The sequence below is a fragment of the Sesamum indicum genome, linkage group LG2 (assembly GCF_000512975.1).
Source record: "Sesamum indicum cultivar Zhongzhi No. 13 linkage group LG2, S_indicum_v1.0, whole genome shotgun sequence".
Classification (NCBI taxonomy): Eukaryota; Viridiplantae; Streptophyta; class Magnoliopsida; order Lamiales; family Pedaliaceae; genus Sesamum; species Sesamum indicum.
In genome coordinates, this window is record NC_026146.1 from 17,461,265 (window position 1) to 17,477,796 (window position 16,532).

At 37.0% G+C, this 16,532-nt stretch overlaps 2 protein-coding genes across 2 annotated transcripts in view; both read left to right on the forward strand.

The window, feature by feature from the left end:
• On the forward strand, nucleotides 1,464–4,404 carry LOC105156573 (transcription factor bHLH79-like). The gene is made up of 6 exons (XM_011072744.2): nucleotides 1,464–2,030; nucleotides 2,360–2,551; nucleotides 2,729–2,794; nucleotides 3,581–3,649; nucleotides 3,793–3,858; nucleotides 3,941–4,404. Exons 1-6 carry the CDS (start codon nucleotides 1,767–1,769, stop codon nucleotides 4,067–4,069), a joined length of 786 nt encoding a protein of 261 aa, XP_011071046.1. The 5' UTR covers nucleotides 1,464–1,766; the 3' UTR covers nucleotides 4,070–4,404.
• LOC105156574 (phospholipid-transporting ATPase 3) overlaps nucleotides 6,348–16,532 on the forward strand; it is a 14,434-nt gene continuing 4,249 nt past the window's right edge. The window contains exons 1-19 of the mRNA XM_011072745.2: nucleotides 6,348–6,634; nucleotides 8,226–8,291; nucleotides 9,049–9,110; nucleotides 10,001–10,082; nucleotides 10,193–10,303; nucleotides 11,404–11,481; nucleotides 11,715–11,811; nucleotides 12,338–12,444; nucleotides 12,706–12,771; nucleotides 13,083–13,204; nucleotides 13,308–13,389; nucleotides 13,480–13,557; nucleotides 13,639–13,755; nucleotides 13,966–14,112; nucleotides 14,190–14,294; nucleotides 14,960–15,102; nucleotides 15,181–15,282; nucleotides 15,376–15,439; nucleotides 15,528–15,740. Coding sequence (XP_011071047.1) covers nucleotides 6,476–6,634; nucleotides 8,226–8,291; nucleotides 9,049–9,110; nucleotides 10,001–10,082; nucleotides 10,193–10,303; nucleotides 11,404–11,481; nucleotides 11,715–11,811; nucleotides 12,338–12,444; nucleotides 12,706–12,771; nucleotides 13,083–13,204; nucleotides 13,308–13,389; nucleotides 13,480–13,557; nucleotides 13,639–13,755; nucleotides 13,966–14,112; nucleotides 14,190–14,294; nucleotides 14,960–15,102; nucleotides 15,181–15,282; nucleotides 15,376–15,439; nucleotides 15,528–15,740 — 2,001 coding nt within the window. The 5' untranslated portion in view covers nucleotides 6,348–6,475. The remainder of the gene's footprint in view (nucleotides 6,635–8,225; nucleotides 8,292–9,048; nucleotides 9,111–10,000; nucleotides 10,083–10,192; nucleotides 10,304–11,403; nucleotides 11,482–11,714; nucleotides 11,812–12,337; nucleotides 12,445–12,705; nucleotides 12,772–13,082; nucleotides 13,205–13,307; nucleotides 13,390–13,479; nucleotides 13,558–13,638; nucleotides 13,756–13,965; nucleotides 14,113–14,189; nucleotides 14,295–14,959; nucleotides 15,103–15,180; nucleotides 15,283–15,375; nucleotides 15,440–15,527; nucleotides 15,741–16,532) is intronic.

A 16,532-nucleotide genomic window follows, 5' to 3' on the forward strand; every position in this document is an offset into this window, starting at 1 on the left:
AAATTGGTGATGGTTGAAATTCATGTAAGTATTTTTTTTCAATTATTTAAAAGTATCACGAAAGCTGTCTTTTCGACTGCTAAAATTATTCTGAAATCGTAATCACTATTTAACTACTAACACCTTTTAGAAATAGTTAGGTATAATTAAATGATAACTCGGGTAAGATGTTTTCACTATGGAACTTATTTTTAATTTTTAGGGTTAATTATATTTACACTTCTTGATCTGTAATTTATTTATCAAATTATTTATATTTTTTGCATAATTTCATAAATCACTCATATCAATCAAAACACATGGGTAATTTGTGTAATTATATCGACGCTTTTTGATGAATGTATGTGTAATTATTCGAAAACCAAGGATGATCAATGCAAATAATATTGATATTTTTAATGAGTGTATATATAATTTTAAAAGATATAAATAATTTATATATATAGACATTTATATTGAGGAAATAATAATTAAAATTTTGAAAAAGAGAAGTTAGGTACAGGAGGAAAGGCAGCAATCTGAAAAGGTGGCCAATAAATGATGGCGCAGTCATTGTGAATCCAGCAATCTGAAAATGCTAATTTCCAAACACTAAACTATCATTATCACTAACTTTTCCGCAAATAGACCCATAATTATGTTCTCAACAATCATTAATCACCACACCTTTTTCCCGTTATACCTATGTACAGTATTACCTACAATTTTTGTTATATATTCTTAAATTATCAATTCGTTGAGGTGGGACGGCTTCTGTGTCCAATTTCTCAAGAGTTGAACCAGCTTTTGATCCAAGTTCAATGTCATTTCTACGAATATAAAAATCACAATTCCTAATTTATTTACGTTCTTACTTTAAATTTTTGTCTAAGTTAGGTCTTTTTAGTTGACTTAAACAATAAGGATAATTATACTCTCGTTTTCTAAGGATTAGTGCGATTACACATTATTTTTTTGTAGTTTAGAAAATTACATCTAACATTTTTGAGATTTGATTATGTCTAACAAATAAATCCCTATATTAGTGAAAATTCACCAAATTTTATAATATTAACAAAAAAAAAATAAAAAAAAATCTATATTTGCCCCAAATTAATTTATTACTAATTTATAGTAGGTCAAATAATTTTTTTTATGATTAAATTATTCTCATACATATTTATGCGTTAAATTGGGTGAGAAGATATATTTATCATTATAGGGGTAGTTTAGTTAAAAAAAAATTATTTGACCTGTAATAAGTCATTAATAAGTCAATGGAGAGTAAATATCAATTTTTATTCAATTTTTTTGTTAATATCAGCAAATTCAATGAATTTTGGCTAATGAGAGAACTTATTTGTCAAATAAAAATAAATTTTAGGGGTTTAAATATAATTTTTCAAATTATAAAGAATCTATATATAATTATACTAAATTTTAAGGGAGAAAAATGTAATTATCCCTAAATAATATGGAGGCTTAAGACACGAAACGGTGGACGCTCCGGGAGAAGCTCACTCAAACTCACTTCTTTTCAACTTCCGAGGTCTCTCCCTCTCTCTCTCTCACATACACACGCAGCAGTACTGGTGGTAGCAGCCATTGTACGCCAGTGGGTACAGTACGCACCCAACCACCTCCACTCTTGAAGGAAAGAAACCCCACTCCTCGGCCCCCCACTCCCATCCCTCTTCCGCCTATATATACTCTGTCCTGTATCTAACACATGATCGTCTTATCTGCGGTAATTGGGTCGGGTCAAGCAATTAATTCCGGGTCAGGAAATGGATCCTCAAGGGACGGCGATGATGAATGACGGAGGAGGAGTTTATAACTTTGCGGAGATCTGGCCGGGTTTCCAGATGAATGGCAATGCGACGTCGTACAACTTGGGCTTGGATCCGATGGTGATGGACCAGAGATCGAACCACAGCCCTCCCAATCATAATTCCAGGAAGCGACGAGATGAAGATGAGCACTGCGCTAAGGGCGGAGGCGGAGCTTCCACTAGCAACAGCAATGACTGCAACAACAACAATACTGTTATGGTGTAGCATTTCAAACCAATACAATAAATTGAATTCGTCAACTAGATGATTGGTTTATTTAACATGTGTACAGTCCTCTTCATACCATGTATTTACTTGTATTATTTGGCTTTTTTGCGTAGCTGATATTTATTGTGCTTCATGATTATAATAAAGTTGGCTGGAAATTTTTATAAATTCATGCACGTCTATTCGCGGGCTTGTACTGAACTGGCTAATGGAGTGAAAGAGACATGAGATTGAAGAAATTGAGTTGTTTATATAGTCTTATTTTCACCAGTGTCTTTTCTTTAATGGTACAGTATGGTAATTATTTTGTGTTTGAGCAGAGTGAAGTTGATGGTAAAAGGCTCAAAGCAGTTGGATCGAATGAGAATGATGAAAATAAAGTAAAAGAGGAAGGGGATTCAGGCAAGGCAGCAGAGCAACCAGCAAAACCAACTGAACCGCCGAAGCAAGACTACATCCATGTTCGTGCCAGAAGGGGTCAAGCTACTGATAGTCATAGTTTAGCAGAAAGAGTAATCACAGGACTCCTATTCTCTTTTGTTTATGCAAACAGATTCAATCTTTCTCATGTTTTGTGGTATATATCATTAGTTTGAAAATTAAAGTAAACAAATAACTGTATGAGCTGGACTAGGAGATATGAAAGTCCACTTTATTGATCGTTTCCTCATTCCATCCTCTTGGTGCAGGCTAGGAGAGAAAAGATAAGCGAGAGGATGAAAATTCTCCAAGATTTAGTACCTGGCTGTAATAAAGTGAGTATCAACATCATTTGGACTTTTATTGACCCCTCTAGTGATTTGTGCATTTTTTTTAGAATGATAATTGTTGTGATTAAAGTGGGATGTTTGTCAAAATTGACAACAGAAGTGAATATACTTGTGAGTTCTGTTGAGGTCAGTACTAAGCTTCTCACTCTTTTGGAAAATATGATTGGGATTATGGGGGAAGAGATGACAGGATCCCCAGGTCCAGAGGCAGGATCTCTGAGTCCAGCACCATGGGGATCTGCCATGGAGATTTTTTGAGATCTCTGAAAGCATGTCTCCCTGTTTATCATTGTTCCATATGCAACTCTAATTTTGTCTGAGTTTATCGCGGTATTATTTAGAACCTTTTCAGTTCATTTTGTTAACTGATGCTCTGTTTCTCCATATGATGTGAGGCATTATTGATAAAGTAGGCGATATCTGTCCGAATCCATCACCTACCTCTCCCCTGACTGAAAAATCAGACCGATGATCCGAGTGAAGAAGCATTCTCATTCACAGTAACCCGTTATGAGTTGATCTGAAATCAGAATTCTATTCATTTATTTGGTGTTAGCTTCAGCTCATGTTACCCTTCTTGTTGAGCTCGTATCCTATTTCTTAAGAATTGTCTACAATTTCTCATTATAGATGTTGTGAAATTTTCTGGAGGCATGCCTTATTGTGTTCGTGTCTGTTTTGTGTAAATTTTTTTTTTCTCTGTCCTTTTTGTGTAGATACTCCTAAAGTTTGGTCCGTGTAACTTCAACTTTTTTTTCTTCTTTGTTTCAGGTTATTGGGAAAGCTCTAGTGCTTGATGAGATTATTAATTATATACAGTCATTACAACGTCAGGTCGAGGTAGATCTGTCTGTCTCCCGCTCCGGCCTCCCCCCTACCCCTCTATACTGTTGCATATACATGTGTTTTGATGCTATATTTCTCTACTTGTCATGATTGATAAACTTGAATTCTGCACTTACCACAGTTTACCTGTATCGCAGTTTCTCTCAATGAAGCTTGAAACAGTAAATGCAAGAGGGGGCATTGACGGATATCCTTCAAAAGAAGTAGGTGCTTGAAAAATGACTCTCAATTGTGTGCATGCTGTTCATTTTCTAACTTATGCCTTTCCCCCCTCCGTTTCGGCAGTTTACTCAACAGACTTTTGAAACTCCTGGCATGGCATTTGGTTCCCAGAGTACACGTGAATACGATAGGGGCTCCTCACCAGAATGGCTACATATGCAGATTGGTGGCGGCTTTGAACGGACATCTTGAGACAGATTCTCATCAGTTGGCAATAAGAGCAGTAAAAAGCTACAATTCTTCCTCCAGTGACTGCACCAGCATACTTATTTCTTGAATCAGACTACTATTCCGTTTCCATTATTAGGTGTGGAGCTGTTTACAAAGACCATATTGAAGCATATATCAGAACAACCCCATTTCCGGTGCGGAAGTATCTGCTACCCAAGATAGATTAATAGAATCGATGATCTTGTGAAGTTGTGTTCTAAATTCTAATTGTATCATCTTTTATCATTGCTGTTTGAAATTGGGGTGTAGTAACAAAGTTGATGGTTCATTGAATAAAAGTTTAAGCTTTGTTGTTACACATCTGTACAACCTTAATTACCTTTAGCTTCTGTCTAAACTAGGAAGCTCTTCCTTGAAGAAAAGGCAAAACTTTCATCATCTCTAACTCTGAAACTCAGATGATAACAACTTGTAATGTTATACAAAGGCAGTTTCAGTAATGTCCTAACAATGAGAAAATGTCATATTATACAAGAAGCATAATAGGCCCTCAAAAATTTTCTAAAGAACAACTTGCCGGCCCTCCCATAAGGGTGGAATCGCTAACGAACTGCATCTTGATCCAACCACAGACAACATAAACATGGGATCTCTCTACGTGCCATGCATCCATTCCCTCTCGAAGCATCCCATCATACTTCAATTTGAAATGAAGGGGCTTATGTATTTTCTGACTCTCTAACAGGGCAGTTGGGACAAACGAAGCAGGAACAGACACCGTTGTAGTATTTGTGCTCACGTTAAACATGATCTTATTACCAACCTCAAGAAAGAAGTCCCCTGTCCTTATCACCCACAACAACTCATGGTCCAAGAAAATAGTCAGGACAGCGTTTTCATGGTACAGGCTTCTGTCACCAAGGTTGCTGATATTGAGCACCGCATCACATTTCCCTGTTACTTGAGCTGGTGAAGCCTGGAACTCTGATATCGTCAATGAGTCCAGGACAAACTCGTGTTGGGATTTTCTTTCCGCCACCATCTGGGATTTAAAGAAGGGGAAGAAAAGTGCCGACAGGATCAGGAAAAGGGATATCGTGACGAAAGCTGTCATAAAAACACGGTCCCAGTCGATGGCCTGACAGGCAGACTCCATTTGTTGTTGGATATCAAAGAAGTATTGAGCAACAGATTCTCCTGTCGTGGTGGCATTGCCCTGGGTCTCCATTTCAAGGGTGTTCAACCTGTTGTATCCCTCGTGCCCCCTCAGACGCCGGGGGGACCCGTTTTCTTCCATTATTTTGGCCGAGAGAAGGAAAGAATTTGGACAGGATTTGATGATGGTGGAGAAGAAGAGTGTACGTTGGAGGGGACAAAATTCTTGGTTTTACCAACAACTGCAGAATGAAAACTTGCGGTAGGAAATTTACATACCAAATATTAGACAACAACAGCAGAAGCCAATCCTCTCTCCAGCTATATATATGTGCTTGCTAATATTTCCTCTATTATTAGTTCAATGAGAGAATCCACCATGGAAACCTCACTCCATCATCTGCCTATCATTATCCCTAATCACTCATTCATTAAAATTTCCCATTTTTGCCTATGTTAATCACTCACCAATAAATCAGACATCCATTTTGTATTTTCAGAAAATCCCACATAACTCAAGCATTTTTAAAAATTAATACGTCACTATTGATATGCGTGGATATCAAAATTAATGCCAACTATTAGTCTGTACTTTATTATATAATTTAAAATTTTAATCCGCCCATAATATTTTCTTATCTACTTTGTAAGTACAATATAGCATAAAAAGTCAGAAATAGCAAATTATTTATAACGAAAAACTGCTTATTACTCCTAAAAATGGTGCTGTACAGTTGATGGTGATAACTAAAAATAACTGTATTTTTAGTCATAACTGGTGTCTGAAAACTGCCACGTCAAACATCAGCCACCTGCTCTGAAATTTCCAAATTTTCAACTGTCATATAATACAATAGTAATATAACCTTGCCGAACGACGCCGTCTGCTGCTCGGCGATCCGTCACCCGCCCACTCTCCTTCTTCCACGCGCACGTTCATTCTATGCGAGCAAATACTAATAAAGTTTTGTTTCAAGCCAAGACGCCTGCAAGTCTATGACGCGCTGACCCCGCGTTGGGCGATCTAAATTTCATCAACGTATAAAATCTCGGGCCCCAAAGGGAATTGAACCTCCCCCGATCCCCCCCCCCCCCCCCCCCTCCCCACCCCCCCCCCCCCCCACCCCCCCCGCCCCCGCATATTTATTTTTCTATTCCACTCTTTTTTTGGTTTTTCTTTCATCGGAAGCGTGCAGTCTCTGCAATTTCTGAAAATATCTAGGGTTTTCCTGCATCTCGGTCCGGTGTGATCGGAGAGATTTTGGTAATAGAATGGCCGGATGGAGGGGATCTAGAGGCGGCGGCGACCGGGCGGGAGAGCACATCTCTTCGTCTCGATCTATTCGTCTCGGAAAGGTCCAGCCGCAGGCGCCAGGTCATAGGACGGTGTTTTGTAATGATCGTGAAGCCAACGCCCTCGCAAGATTCAAGGTCTCCGGGGATACTTAGATTTTGTTGTTGTTTTTCTTGCACTGCTATGTTGATTGTTTATTTCAAACTCCAATTCATGAAGGAATGTTGACCTGGGTTTATGACATTGTATAATGGAATTCGGAGATTTCTTTGGCGGGTCTGCGATATTTGCTTTTGAGGTTTACTGTAGGTTGTAATTTATCTTTTGGACAATGAGGAGTGATCTAAGTATCCTTTAATATATTTATTATGGGATAAAAATTATATGGGTTTAAGAGCTGATGTTTCTTCAGATTCTTGTTCAACATAATAAAAGATATGAACTCTACAAATGTTTGCCAGAGGAGGAGGGGTGCCTTACTTGAATCGTGAGGAATTTATTTATTTACCAACCATGATTCTGTTTTGGGTTGAAGCCAATATAAGTTCTAGTTTCTTTCTTGATTGATCAACTATTATATGCCGAGGTTCATATGTGCAATTGGAAAACCATTAATTTTTATTGGACTACAGATGGATGGGGAACCTTTATTGTAAGAAATTGAACTTCTGGTTAATGTAATTTTATCTCAATGATTGCCTAGGTTCATGACTTCCGAGGTTGTATGGTAGCAGTAAGGTTATTTGATGACTGGTTTGACATGGGTTCCTCAATGTGACTTAGTTTCTATTGCTATTCGAGACCTTCAGAAAATGTCTTTCTGTTAAGGAACTTTCTGCACTTAAATGATTGATTGTTATGCTGATTTGGAATTCTAACTATGTAGATACTAAAGCAAGGTGCAAAAATAAGCAGGCAAGCAAGTGGAATGCTGCCCAGCTTAAGCATTAATGAATTGTGATTCTTTCTGATAATTTAGGATTAGAACTCAAAACTTCTACAATGATAGGTTGAATAGTGAATCAATTAACTCCAGTCTTACTCATATTTAACTCAAAGGTTCAAAAAATATCTTGGTCTGTAATTGAGTGTGCTCGTTTAATTATTCCGCAGGCAGTCCCTTCTATATGTTCCTCACTGATTGTTACTCCTATCATTTCCTTATCTTGCTCTTCCAATGGGTTACACATATGAATTCTGAAAAATAGAAGCAACAAATTGGTAGACAAATTACAAAATGGAATGAAAGAGCACCCAAGAGAAGGAGAAGATCCAACTTTGCAGAATTACTAGAAGAACTAACTGATTGTAGGATAATCTTATGGACATCCGTTAAGAGGAAGTAGTTTTGTTGCTTGTATGTATATTGAGTGAATACAAGCAGTCTAAAGATGAGAACCAGCTGTACTCTTTTGTAATAGACCTATGGGAATAGTTATGTCCTTCACTGGGAAGCCTGCTTGATCAGTCTAGAGACTGGCTTTATGCACTCCCTAGGTGGAATAACTTTTCTAGGAAAGTTCATTCTTTTCTTTATGATTCTGAGCAATCATATTTATTGGTTATTATGCTACCTGGAGGATTTTCTCATTTCAATGTTATGATGACTTTAATGAATTTTGAAATTCATCATTGAATTTAGAGATTTGAGCATCATAAATTGTTTTGTAATTCTGTATCACATAACTTTTCTAGCTGGTTGTCTGATTAGTTCGGTTGATTTTTCAGGGTAATTCTGTATCAACAACGAAGTATGATGTCATTACATTTTTACCTAAGGGGCTATTTGAGCAGGTAAGTTTTTGTTGCTCTATTTGCAAGATGAGGCATTTGTTATTGAACTTCAATGATGGTGACCGAATTTCAAGTTGTTAATTTGTGCTTTGCAACGGTGTTCAACTTCTAAACTCCTTTACCCTTTTATTTTTTGTTTATCTTTTTGTTGCACAAAAGATGGAACTTACCACTTATTTACAATGAAATATTCACTCAGACTGAACTTGGCTTCCAGGCATGGTTGGTGGTTTTTCCAGATCTTTTGAAGAATATTGTTTGATCTGTTGTTGTTTCTGAAAGTAGCTCTAGGCAGAAGGTTCTTTAGCTACACATAGATACTGTTTAACTTGTCAAAGTGTTCTTTCCCACTAGAGGAGGAGCATTATACTTGCCTAATATGAGATGCTTGTTTCAATATATATTACAATTCAGTAACTTAGTTGTTTAGAAATAAAAGAGAGTATTGAACTTTTGTAGTTGATGAAGAGATGAGTAATGATACTGATGCATGAGGAGAGTAAAGACATACAAATAAACTTATCATAGAGTAGTATACTTTTTTGAAGCATAGGCACTGAATTTTTGTCCGAGTATTTAGCTTGACTTTGTAGGCTACTTGAAAGAAAGATCCTTACTTCCCTTAAGCTTGTGTATGATGGTAACCGGGCAAGAAATGTGTGGACTGCTGGCGTGGTGTTATGTTTGTTCAATTTTTGCCTTCCTGTTTATCTTTATGGTTTTACCTGATTTCCTTTTGTTCAATTTATGCTGACAGTTCAGGCGGGTGGCGAACCTTTATTTTCTCATGATCTCAATCTTGTCATGCACCCCGGTCAGGTATGTTGCTATGATAGTCCACTAAGGCGTTGATGCTGGCCCTCTGAGACTGAAATCAAGAGATTGGTTATGAAATAAATTAAAACGAGAATGATTTAAAGGATTAGGAATTAGAAGGGTGGAGAAGATTGGGCTTTAGAACCTCCCAGTAACTGTAAAACCTTCAAATCGCTTAAAGGCCTACTAGAAGAAATTAATGGAGTCTGATTCTCACCATAAATGATTTGTTAAATTTGTGAGAGTTGGATTAATTGATCTTAATCAGTTGAGGTTATGATCTATTTGTACAATAAAAATTCCTAATCTTACTAAACTAAGAAATACTAGGATTAAGGAAATCCTTCTTGAATTAAATAAGCATTTCATTTACAAATTGGTTCGATACCAGTTCTTACACGAACAGGCTCCAAAATGGGACTCTCTTGAGACTTGAAGTGTTTTTGCTTCAAGTTTATTGGATGTGATGTTGCATTGATGTCTCTTCTGTTTCTATTTGAGGAGTTCTAAATATGTTCCAAAATCAAGAAATTACCTTACTATCATCTGAAAACTTACCACTTAGACCATTGGTTCACTTTGGATAATGGCTGAGACTAAAATGGCTAGATATTCGTATACTTATATACTAATTTATACTAAGTTCTGTTGTGTATCCTATCAATACCTAGGTGCCTATTTATATTTGCAAGCTGACTAAACTTCGCCTACTCCTTTTTGGCTGCACGCATTACCTTTCTTGTTTGTTGACTTAGTTAAAAACTGGCCATCATACGATGATTAAGGAGACTAGAGTAAGTTTAAGAGTGACATGGGAGCAATGTAACTATATGCTTCCGACAGGAGCTTGTTACTTCCCTGTTTAATGCATTCAAAGTTCTATTTTCATGCAGTCCTGTAAGTCCAGTTACAAATGTGCTTCCGCTGGCACTGGTGCTTCTTGTGTCTCTCATAAAGGAAGCATGGGAGGACTGGGTAAGTATCAGAACTTTTAATGTCCATTGATCTGCAAGAGAAACAGTCGAAGGATGAATGTTTTCTCACATTTTTTTCCCCTTCTTATTGTTTTCTTTTATGCATGTAAGAAACGGTTTCAAAATGACATGGCGATCAATAATTCAACCGTTGAAGTGTTGCAAGATCAGAAGTGGGTATTTACCCCTTGGAAGAAGCTGCAGGTTGGAGATATTGTCAAAGTAAGTTGGCTGCTGTTTTGTTTTCCTGGCCACGTACCATACCTTCACCTGTTTAGGCTAGGTTTCAATTTTATGATGCTGTGCAATTTTTGTTTCTGCTTTCTTGGTGGCAAAGTATGAAACTCCTTCCTGGGTACTAAAAATATATTAGCATCCAGAAGTTACTTTAATGTGGCTTTGCAGGTTAGTAGGATAACTTTTGGGGCTTGTGACTACCTGCATTAGTTGAAGTGTATGCTGACGTGGAACTTACAGAATGGCAATTATAGTTAGAAAAGGCAAATAGTTGGTTAATTTCTGCTCTAAGCTACTACTAGGGCAGCCTACACATGTGACAAACATGCCAACTTTCTTAAGTTACAGAGATTGTGAACCTATGATTACTTATGGCTGTTGAAACTGGTATACTTTTAGCACTGAAAGAGTTGTAGATAGTCATTAATGTAATTAAGCAGCAGTTGATCCATTCTACACTTGATTGAATATAGTTTTCTGATCGCCTGGCAATCACTATCCTGTGTTATTTTAATGCATTCGTCCATGGGGGAACTAGTGTGTTGGTCATGGCTCAGAGATGGACAGCAGTTTGACGTTTTGGATTTCTTAACCAGTTCCCCTCTTGCGACAAAGTCGGATCATTAAAAAAAAATTTCGTTTATATCCAAATTAGATATTGTGGGAGACCCTAATAGGGTTAGGGTCTTTCACTGGAAAAGGGTCAAAAGGGAGGAAGTGGGGGTAAGCCTGATTTATGGCGCCTATGCAAGAATTTCAGGGTGCGAATCGAGGGTTTATACTCTAAAACTTATCTGATTTATCAATTGTTAGAATTTTTTCTCGAAGAAATCATGCATTTTCTAAGATATTATTATTAAGGATCTCATCGAATCATGCATTTTCTAAGATATTATTATTAAGGATCTCATCGAAAACTTACAGCAGCTTGCCAAACAAAAGCTATTTCATTTAGGAATGGAAGAAACCTCAACATATTAAAAAAATCCATGACACTAATCTATGAAGTACTTATCATTTAATGCCATATCTGGCAACTATTTTTCCAATGTTTGCCTGACATTTAGGAGGCCCTTTATCTGCAGGTAAAGCAGGATGGATTCTTTCCAGCTGATTTACTATTCCTTGCCAGCACAAACCCTGATGGTGTCTGCTACATTGAGGTTTGTATTCTTTGCTTTAGTATGAGATATCTATGCTTGTCCACTTGAAGAAATCACATAACCTCGTACCTGAAAGTCCAGTGCTTTCTCTTCTTTTTTCCTATTTATATTCTTAACGTTACTCCTGTCTTATGTATGGCATAAGATCTAGTCCTTTAGGGTGCTTATCCTTTTTTTTGTTATGTTTTTCACATTTCTGTATCATTTAGATCTTGTCTTTGTTTGTTTTGTAGACCGCAAATCTGGATGGTGAAACTAATTTGAAGATACGGAAAGCATTGGAAAAGACTTGGGATTATGTGGCCCCAGAGAAAGTTTCTGAATTCAAAGGTTTTCCTTTATTAATCTCTGGATTGGGAGCATACCATGCTATCTATATTTTTTGTGCCAGTAAGCGTAAATCATAGCTGATAGAAACCACCGGAATGAAGTCTGTCACAATGTTCTAAAAGCTCTCTCTGCATCTTATATGGATTGAAGTTGGTGATATATAACTTGGGGCCACTTGCTAGATGTGACACTGCTAAGTTGGAAACTTACGACCGTGTTAATTGAGTATTTACTGCAAAAATAATATGTGATGTTTCTGGTTGGGTTAAATATGTATTCGAAGTGCTGTTTATTTTTGAGGATCAAAACAAGAATAACTTGTTTCATGAACTCATAAGCCAGGTGGGTGGAATTAGTTTCTGAGAAAGATCTTTGCAGGGTAACATTTTCCTGCTGGCTCTTTAATGGTTCGCCAATAAAAAGTTCACATTGGCATATAGTTTACTTCATTGAAATTTACCTGATATCTTCACTTGTTGTGCCACATTTAATTTATATGTGATGGAAATTCACTTATTATATGCAGGAGAAGTACAATGTGAGCAACCAAATAATTCGCTGTACACCTTTACTGGCAACTTGATCATCAGTAAACAAACTTTGCCTCTCAGTCCAAATCAACTTCTACTGCGGGTAATACATTGTATTCATCTCATTCCTTTTGTATCATATGTTTTTGTGTTGCCTTTAGTTTTAATATTTGTTGAAATTGACTAACTGATAAGGATGGTGCCATTTTCTCTCCTTTCTGCTTTTCTGTCATCTGCCTAAGCTGCTTGCTGCATTCACTTGGTTCATTAAATTTGGTCTTCCATTGTTACTTTAGTTGATGACTCATGGTGGTTTCTTTTATCTTGTCGCACTAATTTTTTTAACGATTCATGTTTTCTCCAGGGGTGTAGTCTGAGAAACACTGATTACATTGTTGGTGCTGTCATTTTTACTGGGCATGAGACAAAGGTACCTCCCTTTACCCACTGTTTTCAAGTTATGGCTTATTTGTTTCAGTGTTTCTCATGTGGTAGTTGAGTTGTTGGAGACTTCCCCATCTAAGGGTTCTGAAAAGGTAGCCTTTTGGCCAAAGGACATGTTTTGAAAAGTTAAAATAGTGGGCATATGTTGGCTGGTTGGTTTTAAATTTACAATTCATGGATTATTCTCACTGATATTTGGCATCTAGGAATCTATATTTCACATTTTCTTTATCACATTGTTGTGTGTTTAGGATTTATATATTCTGTATCTCAGTGGTGGCTGTCGTATGATTGCAGGTTATGATGAACTCTATGAAAATTCCTTCCAAAAGAAGCACATTGGAAAAGAAACTTGACAAGCTTATTCTTACCCTTTTTACTGTTCTTTTCTGCATGTGTCTCTTGGGTGCCATTGGCAGGTCTGGCCCATTGCCTATCGTGTTTCATTTTTCAGAAGTCTGCAACTTGGTTCAAGTACATCTACTGAAGATAAATAATGCCATTCTATCTTCATATTTGCAGTGGGATATTCATAAACCGGAAGTACTATTATTTGCGGTTTGACAAATCAGAGAAACAGTTTGATCCTGACAACAGAGTTGTGGTGAAGACAGATATCACCTTATTTAGTTTGTGAATATGATGTTTCTTTTCTCATTTCTGAGTTCCATTTTGCTCTCTTTATGTTCTGCAGGTTGGGATCTTGACATTTTTTACACTTATAACTCTCTATTCACCAATCATTCCCATCTCCCTCTATGTTTCTGTCGAGGTAGATTTCACACACCTTTTTTTTTTTTTTTTTTTTGTAGCTATATGCGTTATGGATCAACAATTTCCTCTGTTTTTTCAGATGATCAAATTTATTCAATCCACTCAATTCATCAACAATGACTTGCGCATGTACCATGCTGAGAGCAATACCCCTGCATTGGCACGAACATCTAACTTAAATGAGGAACTTGGACAGGTAGAGATTTGCATTGTTGACCTTTTCTTTGTGAATTTGGAATCTGGCGGCTGAAGGGATTTCTGTGTTGGCTTGATTTAATTTCCAGATGTGGCAACTGTATTGTGGAAAAATACTTTGATGAATTTTTCTTCTTTGATGTAATTTACTATGCTGCTTGTTGATAATCTTTTTTGAAAGATTGCTTCATTTTAGCTTGTCTCTTGGTAGGTGGAGTATATTTTCTCTGACAAAACTGGCACTTTGACAAGAAACTTGATGGAATTTTTCAAATGTTCGATTGGAGGAGAGATATATGGTACTGGTGTCAGTGAAATAGAGATGGGAACAGCTCAAAGGACTGGAGTAAAAGTTGAGGTAAGTTTATTTCTGTTGAAGTTTCACAAAGTAGTTTGGGATGTATGGTGTGTTCATTTTACGCCTTGAATGTTCAGGTTCAGAAGCAGTCCAACGTAGTGCGTGAAAAGGGTTTCAACTTCGATGATGCACGTCTTATGAGGGGTGCTTGGAGGAATGAACCTAATTCTGACTCTTGCAAAGTAAGTCACTAATTGAGAAGAATAAGTTGACAAAATGCACCATAAGAAATGCTTAAATTTGTTGATATTCTTGTGTAGCATCTGTACATATTCAACTTGTGTCCTCCTTGTCATTGTTGACTGGATAAGGCTACCATACGATGGTTATATGTCACATGTTTTCACTTTTCTTACATGATTGGATACTGCAATTGAGTGATCATAATTTCTTTTAGCCTTTGTATGCTCAGTCCCTTGAGTGTTTGTAGTCATATTACAAATCCTTTTCTTTTATGATGTTGACCTATGCTCATTTTAGATGGCTAGTTGATTCGTTTTGGCTATCTGGGAAGCATTTCCTGGGAATAATGATGAGATGTGAATGTTGAGCAATGTTTCTCACTATGATATGCCTATTTTTTGTCTTCTTTCACCGTAAGCATTAGGATTGCAAGACTGTATGCACTTGAGTTCTGTGTTAATTTATTTGGAAAATTTTACTTTGTTGATTAGTTTGTTTCTCTTAATATTTGTTCATTTATCTTTGTCATTGACTAAGTATACTTAGTGTAACTTTTGTTTGGATAAGATTTGTCGGCTTCATGATGTTTCCATCTGTTGATTTTCGATTGCCATTGTTGGTTCACCTGGTAGATGAGAATACATAAAAGATCCCTTGTTTGTAGGAATTCTTTAGGTGCCTTGCAATATGTCATACTGTGCTTCCTGAAGGCGAGGAGACCCCTGAAAAGATTCGTTATCAAGCTGCATCCCCTGATGAGGCTGCTTTAGTTACTGCAGCAAAAAATTTTGGCTTCTTTTTCTACAAGTATGTAATCTTTTAATTTGTTTTATTGCTTTGAAGATTTTATTTCTTGAAGTGAGATTTCTAATATCTTAACTGTAGACGTTCACCCACAACAATTTCTGTTCGTGAGTCACATGTTGATAAGATGGGAAAGGTTCAGGATGTTCAATATGAAATTTTGAATGTCCTTGAGTTTAACAGGTGCTTTTACTTCTCAATCTGATTATGCATATTTTGTTGAACTACCTGATCAAATAAAATTTTGGACTGAGAAACTGTTTTGACATGGTATAGCACGAGGAAGCGCCAATCTGTTGTATGTCGCTATCCAGATGGTAGACTTGTGCTCTACTGCAAGGTTATTTTATGAGGCTGCATCTGTATGTTGGTTGACAGTTACGTTCAAGGACAAAATATTTGACGTTTTTATTTGTTGGGTTTTATAGGGTGCGGATACAGTAATATATGAAAGGTTGGCGGATCATGGCAATGAGTTGAAAAGTGCAACTAGGGAGCACTTGGAGCAATTTGGAGCTTCTGGACTGCGTACTCTTTGCCTGGCTTATAGAAATCTGAGTCCTGATGTATACGAAAATTGGAATGATAGATACATTCAGGCAAAATCTGCTCTCAATGATAGGGAGAAGAAATTGGACGAGGTCTGCTGGAAATTTCTCTTATTTGTTTGAATTTCTCAGTGTTACCAGAAGCATTTTCTGTATCTCTGTCTTTCTGCCTGAGTGTTTATTTCTCACTCTTTATGTTATTCGACAGTCATAAATGGGCAAAGTTATTGCGAAGGGTGTGTAGTAGATGATATGTTTGCAATTGCTACTCCTGGATGTCTGGAAAAATATTTTTTTCGCCTTCTTAACTCTCTCTGCAAAGAAATAATGTGTTCATCATAATTTACAGATGAGCCACATAACTAAGGATAATGCTTTGCACAGTGCACAATCTTTAGTTATAATGTCCTTGGCCCATTGAATAATGTCATTGTAGTATGTGGTGAGAGATTGAAGAAAATAACTAGTAATGCTGGCTATGTCAACTGTACCGCAGTTTCTAAACTGCCACTTGGAGAGAAAGGAACTTGTCAAAATAACACAGGATTTTGTTCTCATTTTGGGTAGTGGGGGAAAGGGAAAATGAGGTCACACTGGGTTTGGCTTAAGCCACATGCGGTTGGTAGGACATTCATGTCTTGTGGGCTAGGTTGCTGCTCTAATGTGGCTGATTAGATAAAAGAAATCTGATAGTAAGGGGCAATAAGCCAATGTATTTCTGGAGAGAAGTTTCTGGGGTTTACCAGAGATAGGACCTTAAATATGGCTTGCTGATCAAATAAGAATGGAAGAATGAGATGCTAGAGTACACCCACATTTTAGACTTGTATAGCTTCCAAATTCTGTCTTGATGTGTCGTACTGCGACTTCTGCATAATGGCGTTG

Coding starts and splice junctions, on each gene's coding strand:
- LOC105156573 (XM_011072744.2), top strand. CDS start 1,767: ATGGATCCTCAAGGGACGGCGATGATGAATGACGGAGGAGGAGTTTAT. Junction 2,031..2,359: donor ACAACAACAATACTGTTATG/GTGTAGCATTTC, acceptor GTGTTTGAGCAG/AGTGAAGTTGATGGTAAAAG. Junction 3,650..3,792: donor CATTACAACGTCAGGTCGAG/GTAGATCTGTCT, acceptor CCTGTATCGCAG/TTTCTCTCAATGAAGCTTGA.